General features: G+C 41.5%; 1 protein-coding gene across 1 annotated transcript in view; it reads right to left on the reverse strand.

Moving 5' to 3' along the window:
* The window catches only part of LOC134211360 (uncharacterized), a 167,365-nt gene that overhangs the window by 99,021 nt on the left and 55,534 nt on the right, over positions 1–12,810 (reverse strand). Inside the window, exon 2 of the mRNA XM_062688148.1 lies at positions 5,494–6,496. Within this exon, the coding sequence (XP_062544132.1) occupies positions 5,494–6,202 (709 nt within the window). The 5' untranslated portion in view covers positions 6,203–6,496. The remainder of the gene's footprint in view (positions 1–5,493; positions 6,497–12,810) is intronic.

Below are 12,810 nucleotides of genomic sequence, written 5' to 3' on the forward strand. Positions count from 1 at the left end.
GAAGTAGGATAGATCCGCTGCCGGGGAACTCCGTTTGGATCGACCTCGATACTCGAACGGTCAGCTGTTGAGGTGAGTCGTCGGTTGCGGGAGAGTCCCCAACGTCGGGGTACTCCCCGTCAGAGTAGGATTAATCCACCGACGGAAACTATCTGACTAGTCACGATCGATGCGGGACCTGAATGGCTAGAGGAGGCTAGAGGAACCCAATAGAAGCGGGATGAGAGCTAAAGGTCTCAAGGAGTGGTCTACGAAGGGAAGTCAATGTTAGCTAGAATGGAGAAGGCACAAAGTGCGACGACTTTTCAAAAGCTAGTTTCCAAGTAGCATGCAGCATATTAAAAATAAACAGAAAAGGAAATTTAGGACGAACACAATAAAATCGAATAAAATATTGTTCAGCAATAAAGCGTGAAGGAAATTGAAGACTACCTCACCCGGGAAATCCTTGACTAAACAAGCTGCTATAGCCCTCCGTCTTTGAGAAAACAGGCAAAGGCTGATCAGCTGGCTATATGCTCTTTATGCTATATGTTTTTTTATTATTGTTTTTTTTTTAATTTCACTTCTCAGTCAAGGTTACTAGAGAAGAATCCGTAGTTAGATCGGGTAACGTCATACTTCGGACATCGGCAAATCACATGTTCAACGGAGTTCAACACCCCACGGATTTCGCAAACAGCCAAACAGTCACATAATTTCAATAATACTCCATTATTGAAATTATGCCAGAATCGAGTGTGACCGGTGCGAAAACGGGAAACGATCTATTGATCCTTGTTGTTGGGCACATCGTTCCAGGGTACAGTTGTACCCTTAATCTTCCGTAGCTGAGTGGAATCGGAAGCCACCCACTGGTCCTCTCCATCCTGACAATTCTTTCAATCCATGTTTTGGTGTCAGCTAGGGGGACCGAAGTGGTGTCCGACCCCATCAAGAATGTCCGCTTTGGGTAAATTATCCGACACCGTTATGTCGCTACCTGTGAATCATAGGCAAACCCCTTCTCTCGAAACGGAACCGGCGACGTTCAAACTTCAATTTGGTGCCAGCGACGTTGTCAGCGACAAAAAAGTTCGATTTTGTGACAGATAAAACCGTGCAGTGCTGCATATTTATTTATTTTTTCCGTGTGAATCTCGTCGGAAGTGGGCCTTGCTGCCAGTTCATCAGCGTCATATAAACAGTCTTGGTCTAAATGCACAATATTGATCTCAAGGCGGCGTACGATTCAGTGAAACGGAATGAATTATGGCAAATGATGCTGGAACATGGTTTTCCAGAAAAACTAATACGGCTGATTAGTGTAACGTTGGGCGGATTGAAATCAAGTGCCGACTACGTAATTCTTTTCATATGTGCGATTTGCCTTCCATATCACACGAGAAAGGCACTAACACCGCTAGGCGGATTGATCTGTTTTTTTTTTTTTAAATAAGGGCTATTTTATTTGAAAACTTGGTTTGATGTGCTTTTGATTTAGCTGTTAACCTAATTTATGTCGTATAAAAGTGCCATAATCAATCTTTGGAGTTTTCTGGGAACTTAAAATGGTCAATTTCTACAAAAAAAATAAATGGCCTCGTGAGTTTTGTAGCCGCATGATTAGCAGCGTCAGTTGTTTATGCGCATTTGCGTGCTGTTCTTTTTCGGAAAACCAAATTTTCTATCAGTTTACGAACAAATTATCCACACAGAAAAATATAATGCAAACTAATCAGCGCATAAAAATAAATACGCGGAAATTTGCACTATTCTGGACGTACATACGGGAGCGGTTCGGCACTTCATCCCATAGCTCCTATTTCCATCCCATCAAAAACAAGCAATAAAAAGGAATTTAGTTTGTTTTTTTAGTTTTGAGATTTTTTTCACCAGTGAGCACGCGTGTTAGCAGAAAGAAGCGACGAGATTGGGGCTGTATTTCTTTGTTTTGCTATGAGTTGAATATATGTTCAGTGAGATGGAAAACGGAACAGTTCCCCTAAATCTTCTTCAACAAGTTCGTCCTAAATGTATGCAATTTCTATAGCATTATGTCACTAATCCTTATAAATAGTGACATGATGCAATAAAAATTGCATACATTCAGATAATATAACAAGATACAATTTTTGACGGGAAAGGTCAATTAAGCCAAAATGATAGCAATTCTAGTTATCAATATAACTGGATAATAAAGTTTGTTATTAAAAGGTTATTCTACTTTGTTTTCTCTTCAGCCGTTTGCTATTTACATAAAATGGTCATGGCACCATGATTACACTCTAAAAATAGTTTTCACTAAAATAAGGAATGTAATGTTGACATTACAAGGGAAAAGTCGATTTCGCGATTTTTTTGGGTACCGTAAACTTAGCAATTGGAACTATAAAATTAGTACTAATTTGCTCTGACCCCAATATCTTGATAATTATATCTATGGTAGTGCTCTTCTCTTCTACTCCTCAAGAAAGCGAAATTTTATGAGCGCCTAGAGACTACGCCGCACAATCACTCGATACGAGTTCGAACCCCAATGAATGGCAGCATTTTTTTTCAATGGGTAACAAAGTCGGCAAAGAAGATTTAACTATTTTGGTCGATGAAACAGTGATGGCTGATAACTAAATTAGTTATTTGGGTAAATATCATGTATAACAAAATGTGTTATCAACTTGGTGTCAGTGATAACTTAATTTGTTTTTATTCGGTTATTCCAGGAAAAACTAAATTATGGCTCCATTTTTTTATGTTGGCTGTTAATTCAACCAAAATGATAACAAGTTCAGTTATCAAAATGTTATAATAGGATTATAGAATTTGTTATCAATTAGTTGTTCATCTTTGCTCGGGATTAGTGTTCTAGTATGCTAAGATTTTTTTGACTGCTAAAATATTTTAGCCACGGGTTGAACGGACAAATTAATGGGATGTCAAAAACGACAAAAAAAATGAAAAAAAAAAACTATTAAACTATTGTGAAATATCGATATATTTGCCAATTTTGTGGTTTTTAAGATGTTCGGGCAACACTGCCCGGATGCAGATACGCTACAACCAACGTTTGGTCGATTAGGCACGTTGATAAACGTCACTTATTAGCTAACAGATTCTAAGAAGTAAAGTTTATTGAATTTCGATCGCGTTGCGTAGAAGATGGTCAGAAGGTCACAAAAAAACCCTGATTGATCCACCCTAGCGGTGTTTGTGCCTTTCTCGTACATCTTCTTCTTCTTCTTTGTTGGCATTACATCCCTCACAGAGCCGGGACGACAGAGCCGCCTCGCAGCTTAGTGTTCATTAAGCACTTCCACAGTTATTAACTGTCAGGTTTCTAAGCCAAGTTACCATTGCTGCATTCATGTATCATAAGTCTAACGCGATGATACTTTTATGCCCAGGGAAGTCGAGACAATTTCCAATGCGAAAATTGTCTAGATCGGCACCGGGAATCGAACCCAGCCACCCTCAGCATGGTCTTGCTTTGTAGCCGCGCGTCTTACCACACGGCTAAGGAGGGCCCCTTCTCGTACATCAAATATACTAAAAAAAAAATGAGTAAGAATTTCTTACCGTGTTTTTTTGCATATAAATCGTATTTTAACAATAACTTTTGATCCCATAGTCCGATCTAGCCAATTTTCAATAAGAAACAATAGGACAGGATTCCCCGTCGAATGCAACTTATTGCAAAGAAATCGGATCAAGATAAGTGCCTAAGAGATGAGTGAGTTTTATTTTGCGCACATACATACTCACACGCACACACATACACAAAGACAAACATTATCTCAATTCGTCGTGCTGAGTCGATTGATATATAACACTTTGGGTGTCCGGACCTTCTATCACATAATCGTCTTGGAAGTGAATATATAGCCTTTTCGTTACACCTTGGTGTACGAGAAAGGCAAAACATACCGTAAGTAGAATGTTTAATATTACTGTAAAATGAAACACACACAAGTTACGATATTATAAATAGCTGACTGAAAGGACAAAGGACAGTGCAGTGGTGCTAAACCTATTATGAACCGCCCACCAATCAATTAGACGACAATTGAACACCATGACTTTTCGAACATAGCGTATTTTTGGGACACTCTATGCTTAAACGAAGACATTTGCTATTTTAATAATCGTCCCAACTTTTTCAGCGAATTTGGATGTAATGTGACTAAGCACAAGCACTTTGAAGATTGTATGAAAATTACTATGAAACCAGTAGCTTTTGTGGAAAACTATCCCGTAACATTGCCTAATAAGCTCTAATATTATTCATACATATTGGCGCCTCATACATATTGGCTACACGGGGCCCTCCTTAGCCGGTAAGACGCGCGGCTACAAAGCAAGACCATGCTGAGGGTGGCTGGGTTCGATTCCCGGTGCCGGTCTAGGCAATTTTCGGATTGGAAATTGTCTCGACTTCCCGGGGCATAAAAGTGTCATCGTGCTAGCCTCATGATATACGAATGCAAAAATGGTAACATGGCTTAGAAACCTCGCAGTTAACAACTGTGGAAGTGCTTAAGGAACACTAATCTGCGAGGCGGCTCTGTCCCAGTGTGGGGATGTAATGCCAAGAAGAAGAAGAAGAAGACATATTGGCAACATAGGAAATTCAGCAAGGAAAAAGATCGTTTTTGTTGCGAAACAATTTGATGCTGGCAACAAAAGTTATAAAGGAAATACTGAATCATAGGAAATTCAATTTAACACATGAAAAAATGATAACAATATCAATAATAAGCATTTTTGTTTTCTTTGAAATTTTGCTTACTAAAATCAGATCGCTTCGCTACAACAACTGACTTTCAGCCTAAGATCTGTTCTGTAAAGTCGATGCGTTGATTATTCTAAAATAGTTTATAGGCCGCATCACGGCACGAGCTTTTACATAAGTGGCAATTTTTGAATCACTCCAACATGCACTCTTCCAATAACGATGACTATTCATGGTTATTGTTTCGTGTATGTACTTTTCTTACGACTTTATAAGGTTTTGCGCAGACGATCAAAAATACGACCGTGAAAAAAGTTGAGGTTGATTTATGTGTTATATGCTTGCTGGCAATATTTAAAACTTTCTATGAAGCCTTTTCATTCCACTCTTCTTAGATAGAAGCCATCGAAAGAACTGGTTCTATTCAGAATGATAACGACAGTAAAATAAAATCTAATTCTACGTTATCCAAGAAAGTTTGATTGAGGCATCATCATGACCTTGTAGCCCACTAGCCTCGAGACAAGCCACAATTACGTGACACAACATTGTAGCTTTGCCTAGGGCTGATGCGCATCATCGCGCACAGCAGATAATGTTTCTGAGCCCACCACCTCAGTTACATCAGAACAATCGCACGATCAAGTATGAGACGAAGAATGGTGCGGTGGTATGATGGTCATAAATGCTGCAGCCCAAACCAGCGCCTAGTGGTTGATGCACTTCGTTTCAAACGGCGGCTGGGATGAAGAAGAGATCTTTTCAGGGACAACGACTCAACTCACCTGTCTCGCTCCGCCTCATGTCGTCACCGCTTTCTTCATCGCTGTCGATATGGGGAAACGATCCGCCGAGGCAGAATAATGGCATCGAGTTGATGTCCGCTGCACCAGCGGGGTTGGAGTCGTTGGAAGTGGCAGTTGATTGGTGATTATCGCTTCCTCCACCGCCCACGATCCCGACAGCTGTGATACCACCCGTGTCGCAGAGCTTAGCACTGCCGTCGTCTTCCTTTTCGGTTCTTCGGTCGACGACTGGCGTCACTAGGCCGTCATTACACTGATTACCGTTGATCCGTGAAGTATTTTCACTTTTTCCTCCAACCGAAGATTCCTTGGGTTTTATAAAGCTGTTGCCGTTGGTGTTATTATGATTGCCGCCATTATTATGGTTTGGGCTAGGCGGTGTTGTCGTTGACGTTATCCTTTTGAGGGCGTACTTGTTGTTGATCAACTTGTTTCTGGTGATCAGTTCACGGCGCTTGAGTCCGATCTTGGGAGTACCGGGCGCTAGGATGTATTTGTCCTGTCGGTCTGTCGGATCCGGGGGTGAAGTCCCGTTGTTGTTCTGCCGATCATCGGCTTCATCACTAGCGGCGTTGGTGGTGCATTCTTGCGTGGGGAAGGATAGTTCTTCCAGCGGCACTCTACAGATGGCTCGTTCGATACCCACTAGTAGATTTTGCAGTAGAGCGGGCAAGTCTTCAGCTAGCATTTCCACAGCTAGGGGCGTAATTGGATCTACGGTCGGATCCAATTGACGGTATATAACAGAGGTGGTGGGTTGGGTTGGTGGTGGTGGGTCGGTGGTTGACTCACGGTGTTGATCACTCGAGGGAGTTCCTCCGCCGCGCCAAACTGCATAGAGACGGGGTGTATTTGTTTCCGGTTCGGGACGAATGCAAAGGTAGAAATCGTGGATGCGGACCAGTGACTCATCAAGTGCGCCGAGATGGAGCACGAGGGCTCCGCCTATTGCTAGTGGCCACCCACTGTGCCAGCAGAGGTCCTGTAAAGAAAATGATAAAACAAGCGGTTAATCTCACTATAAACTAAACTAATTGAAATAAATGATCCATTCCAGTCAAGATTCATTTGATTAGATTTATATAAGTTTCTTATTTTGGTGGATATTTTTATTCCTCCACACTTGCCAAATTAATATGTGTCAGGACATATTCCCACTGTTTTTTCAATAATTGAGGTGAGACGCTAACCAAGTGCATTAAAACCAACCTATTACCAGTCATTTCCCATATTGACCATTTCTACAACATCGTACTTGTAACCCTCAGGAAAATCTGATGACCTAACCTCTTAAAATTGACGTAATATTGCAATATAGCAACGTATGCCAACCATCTTCAACCCGCGGGGTCCTAAAATCGTGTGAACCATTCTCTCAGTCTTTCGTTCGCCTGTCGACTGACGGACGACTACAACGCGACGTATGACCATCGTCGATGGATGCAATCGGCGCTTTATCTCACTTCCGAACAGAACGAAACGGGAAAACGTTTTACTTCAACCATTTATAAATATCCACAGCTACAGGTCCTCCGCCGCGGTAAGCAATAGGTTATCTTGGTCTTTCTATTTGCGGTAATAAATTTAACAACCCGATAACAATCCTTTAAACCGTTTTCCAATCAACACACAAAACACTGTAAAGTACTCCACCGTCATCGCGATCCTCATCCGACCTACCGTTGTATACCTGGCAAGTGCGTTATATGTGCGATGCAAACTCCCGATCGGATGTTAGGATATAAGACAGGGGAGAATGGTTTCAAATGCATCGGTTGACTAAGTAAGCTTTAAATGGACCGTAGTTAGTTTATTCAATTTCTAACAAGCCTTCACTCTAAAAACAAGCTTTGATAGAAGGCCCGGAGATCCGTAGTCGACTCAGCTCGAAGAACTGAACATATATCCGTCCGTATGTGCGTGCGTATGAGTACGTTTTAAAATGCAACATTTTTACGTTGAGCCAAAAACTGTGATTTTATTTCAAAAGGTTTGTATCTTTAACTAAACACGAGAATCGCTTTATCTTCGCTAAGTTGATAAATCTAGTTTTTTTTAAATACATAAAACTTATTGTGATTAAATTGCCAAAACTAAGATTTTCCTTCCAAAAATTGGAGATTTGCACTTGCATTGTACATTTTGTACCAGCCTACCCTCATACGAGTTGCAGCGAATCGATTGAAGGTAATCCGCCGACAGATACGAACTGGCGGTAGAAACATGCTACCAATTCACTGAGCAACAAAATATACCATTTTTGACTACTTCCATGTTTCAAGTGCACTAAGAAAATTTTCGCCAAATAGATATTTCAAATTACATGTGAATGAATACCCTTTTCACATTTGTTATTTAACAGTTCAAGGGCTGTTTGTTCCGAGAAAATTCTTTTACAGCAGATCTGAAGAAGGGAAGCTTAATGGCCAATTAATTAACGGGACTGACTGGATGCTGCTGCGCTGGCGGTGGTCCCAATTTATCACTATCGTCGTGTATTAAAAATAGCAAACAGCCTGGACGTACGTTTTCTCCGCTGCTTTCCGTTGATAAATTGTCGACTTATAATGGCGTGGAACATTTTTATTAGCAGCATGTGCGGCTGGGACGCGGGAATGCAGCTTAGAGTGTACACTTGAAGTAATTAATTTCCCGTGGTGATGGTATTAGTCTAGCATGAATTATCGAACAGCATTAAAAAGTGTCAGAGCTATTCGATGCGGTCAATAGGATTTAAATTATTGTTAGGGGTTTTCGCCCACAGCGCATTAATAATTAATCAACAGATTATATTATTTCGACATTAAAACACAGTTTTCCAAAAGTCGCATTGTTCCAGGTCCACGTACATTCTCTCCCGTATGTTCTTTTCTGTATTGTGTTAACTATATTAACAACGTATTTTGGCACTTGTACAAAAATATCAATGCAAAAGTCAATATAATTAATGTTTATACAAAATAATGAAGACACTAAAAGCTAAATCGTTTAAAAATTGACTGAAAAATATATAATATCGGTTTATGTAGGGGGAATGACGGCTTTGGCAGGTTTTGTTCTATTATTGTCAGGGGATAATAGAATAAAACTTGCCAAAGCAGTCATTCCTCCTAGTAAATAATCCACTGCATTGATTTGAAGTGATTTCTACATGATCACTATTGAACCTTATATTAGACCTGTGCGCCGGTCATATGATCGGCGGCAGCGGCGTGAACCGGGGTGGATGAAAAAATCAATTGATTAAAAAATCAATTTGAACGCGGATTTTTTGATTCACATGGTACGAATCATCCGTATAAAAATCGACTTTAATTACAATTGCAATATTATACGTTTATCGATCATCAAACAGCACATTCAATAGCCAATTGCTGACGACACTAATTGGTACCTGATACAAAATGTTATGTAAATTAAAACTATTTTATTTTGAGGCTTCCGAGCCTCTTGACAGGAGGCTTCCGAGCCTCTTGAAAGGAAGCTTCCGAGCCTCTTGAAAGGAGGCTTCCGAGCCTCTTGAAAGGAGGCTTCCGAGCCTCTTGAAAGGAGGCTTCCGAGCCTCTTGAAAGGAGGCTTCCGAGCCTCTTGAAAGGAGGCTTCCAAGCCTCTTGAAAGGAGGCTTCCGAGCCTCTTGAAAGGAGGCTTCCGAGCCTCTTGAAAGGAGGCTTCCGAGCCTCTTGAAAGGAGGCTTCCGAGCCTCTTGAAAGGAGGCTTCCAGGCCTCTTGAAAGGAGGTTTCTGAGCTCTCTTGAAAGGAGGCTTGAGCCTCTTGAAAGGAGGCTTCTGAGCCTCTTGAAAGGAGGCTTCTGAGCCTCTTGAAAGGAGGCTTCCAGGCCTCTTGAAAGGAGGCTTGGAGCCTCTTGAAAGGAGGCTTGAGGCCTCTTGAAAGGAGGCTTCCAGGCCTCTTGAAAGGAGGCTTCCGGGCCTCTTGAAAGGAGGCTTCCGAGCCTCTTGAAAGGAGGCTTCCAGCCTCTTGAAAGGAGGCTTCCTGAGCCTCTTGAAAGGAGGCTTTCAGGCCTCTTGAAAGGCGGCTTCCCGGCCTCTTGAAAGGCGGCTTCCAGGCCTCTTGAAAGGAGGCTTCCGAGCCTCTTGAAGGAGGCTTCCAGGCCTCTTGAAAGGAGGCTTCCGAGCCTCTTGAAAGGAGGCCTGAGCCTCTTGAAAGGAGGCCTGAGCCTCTTGAAAGGAGGCTTCCTGAGCCTCTTGAAAGGAGGCTTGAGCCTCTTGAAAGGAGACTTGGAGCCTCTTGAAAGGAGACTTCCGAGTCTCTTGAAAGGAGGCTTGAGCCTCTTGAAAGGAGGCTTCCAGGCCTCTTGAAGGAGGCTTCCAGGCCTCTTGAAAGGAGGCTTGAGCCTCTTGAAGGAGGCTGAGCCTCTTGAAAGGAGGCTTCCAGGCCTCTTGAAAGGAGGCTTCCGGGCCTCTTGAAGGAGGCTTCCAGGCCTCTTGAAAGGAGGCTTGAGCCTCTTGAAAGGAGGCTTCCAGGCCTCTTGAAAGGAGGCTTCTGAGCCTCTTGAAAGGAGGCTTCCTGAGCTCTTGAAAGGAGGCTTCCAGAGCCTCTTGAAAGGAGGCTTCCAGCCTCTTGAAAGGAGGCTTCCGAGCCTCTTGAAAGGAGGCTTCTGAGCCTCTTGAAAGGAGGCTTGAGCTCTTGAAAGGAGGCTCTGAGCCTCTTGAAAGGAGGCTTCCAGGCCTCTTGAAAGGAGGCTTGAGCCTCTTGAAAGGAGGCTTGAGCCTCTTGAAAGGAGGCTTCTGAGCCTCTTGAAAGGAGGCTTCCAGGCCTCTTGAAAGGAGGCTCTGAGCCTCTTGAAAGGAGGCTTCCTGAGCCTCTTGAAAGGAGGCTCTGAGCCTCTTGAAAGGAGACTTCCGGGCCTCTGGAAGGAGGCTTCCGAGCCTCTTGAAAGGAGGCTTCCGAGCCTCTTGAAAGGAGGCTTTCGAGCCTCTTGAAAGGAGGCTTCCGAGCCACTTGAAAGGAGGCTTCCGAGCCACTTGAAAGGAGACTTCCGAGCCTCTTGAAAGGAGGCTTCCGAGCCTCTTGAAAGGAGACTTCCGAGCCTCTTGAAAGGAGGCTTCCTAGCCTCTTGAAAGGAGGCTTCCGAGCCTCTTGAAAGGAGGCTTTTGAGCCTCTTGAAAGGAGGCTTCTGAGCCTCTTGAAAGGAGGCTTCCGAGCCTCTTGAAAGGAGGCTTCCGAGCCACTTGAAAGGAGGCTTCCGAGCCACTTGAAAGAAGGCTTCCGAGCCACTTGAAAGGAGACTTCCGAGCCTCTTGAAAGGAGGCTTCCGAGCCTCTTGAAAGGAGGCTTCCGAGCCTCTTGAAAGGAGGCTTTCGAGCCTCTTGAAAGGAGGCTTTCGAGCCTCTTGAAAGGAGGCTTCCGAGCCTCTTGAGAAAAGGCTTTCGAAGCTCTTGAAAGGAGGCTTCCGAGCCTCTTGAAAGGAGGCTTCCGAGCCTCTTGAAAGGAGAAATCATAAATCATTAATTAACGGCTACGCAGTCTCATACGATTAATACGAGTTTTTTTTATTCGTCCGAATAAAATAACTTGTTTGAATCGTATAAGACTGCGTAGCCGTTAATTAATGATCATGGTTAAATCTCACAGTCTACTCCAAAAATTGGGAAATTTCAAAGTAATTTCTAAAAAAATCCGAAGGAATCCTTAAAAGAACCTTCCGAAGGAATTCTAAAATTAATTTCTGATGAAGTCTCTGAGCAAATTTCCAAAGCCTAAAGAAATTTCCGAAGGAATCCATAAATGAATTTTAGAAGGAATTTTTAAAGAATTATTGGAGGCATTCTGAAACAATTTTCGAAGGAACTTCTAAATCATTTTCTGTAGATATTTAAAAAAATTCTCTTAAGGAAGGATTTTTGGAAGCCAAATCCGAAGGGAATTTCGAATGAATTTATGAAGGATTTTACGAAGCAATTCCTGATGGAATTTGCTAAGGAATTCCTGAAGCAATTCCAAAGGAAATTCCTAAAGAATTCTTGGAGGAAGTTCTTAAAGAATTCCTGAGGGAATTTCTGAAATACACAGTTCTTAGAAACCCTTCTTTAAGTTTAATTTTTGGAGGAATATCTTGAGAAATTTCAACAATTATTTAATTTCTGGATTTATTTCCTAAACATATTTCGGCAGATTTTTGGAAAAAACCCCTAGAAGAATTTCTGAACGAAGTCTCGACATAATGTTTCGAAGAATTCTTGAAGACATCTAAGATTGTCGGAAGTTTCTTCAGGAGTTTTTTTTTTTGTGAAAATTCGGATATTTTTTCAAGAACTTTGTCAGGAATTCTTAACGAATTTCCTGGAATTTTATCCTAGACCTTTTCAAAAAATTCCAAAACAGTTCTTAGAAAAATTTCTGAAAGAATACGTGGAGAAAATTCCGAACTAGGGGAAATGTTCCGATCTCCATCTCACTGTACATATATCCATCTCATCGCTAAACAAAGAAATACGGCACCAAATTCGTCGCTTCTTTTTTGTCAACATGCGTGCTCACTGCTGAAAAAAATCACAAAAATAATAAACAAACCAAATTCCTTTCCATTGCTTTGTTTTTGATGGGATGGAAATAGGAGCTATGAGATGAAGTGGCGAACCGTTCCCCTAATTCCTAAAGAAAATTGCAAGAATTACCCGAAATAATTTTCGAAAAATTTCTGGAATTCGTTTCCGTAATCGTTTTTGTAGGATTCCTTGAGGCAATTTCGGAGGGAATTACCGGACGAATCTCCAAAGGAATTTCTGGAAGAAATTGCGAATAGATTACTGAAAAAAATTCATAAAGGCATTTTCAAAGAAATTGAGAAATTGAAAAAGAATTCCCGGAGAACGTTTCAAGGGAATTGCTGGAAGAAGTTCTGAAGAATTTTTTTTTTGGAAATTTTGAAGGAATTCCTTATGCAATATCTAAAGAATTTATTTAAGGAATTCAAGGAATAATTGCCGAAGAAATTTCAAAAGGAGGACTTTCCGAAGGAATTCTTAAAGAAATTTCCAAAGGTATTTCTCAAGAAATTCCTTAAGGAATCTCTTAAGGAATTTCCAACAAAATTTTTGTAGGAACTGATGCTACCATTTTCGTATGCATTCCTTCAAGAATTACGAATGAAGATCGTAAAGGTTTTTCTAAAGGTAATGGAAATTCTGGAGGAATCTTCATAGAAATTTCATAAGGAATTTCCGAAGATATACATAAAGAAATTTCCGGAAGAATTCCTGAAGTAATTTTCCAAGATTCTTTAAAGGAAACGAAAGAATTTCGCGAGGAATCTCCAAAGAAATTTCTTGATTTATT

Source organism: Armigeres subalbatus, chromosome 2 (genome assembly GCF_024139115.2).
Source record: "Armigeres subalbatus isolate Guangzhou_Male chromosome 2, GZ_Asu_2, whole genome shotgun sequence".
Classification (NCBI taxonomy): Eukaryota; Metazoa; Arthropoda; class Insecta; order Diptera; family Culicidae; genus Armigeres; species Armigeres subalbatus.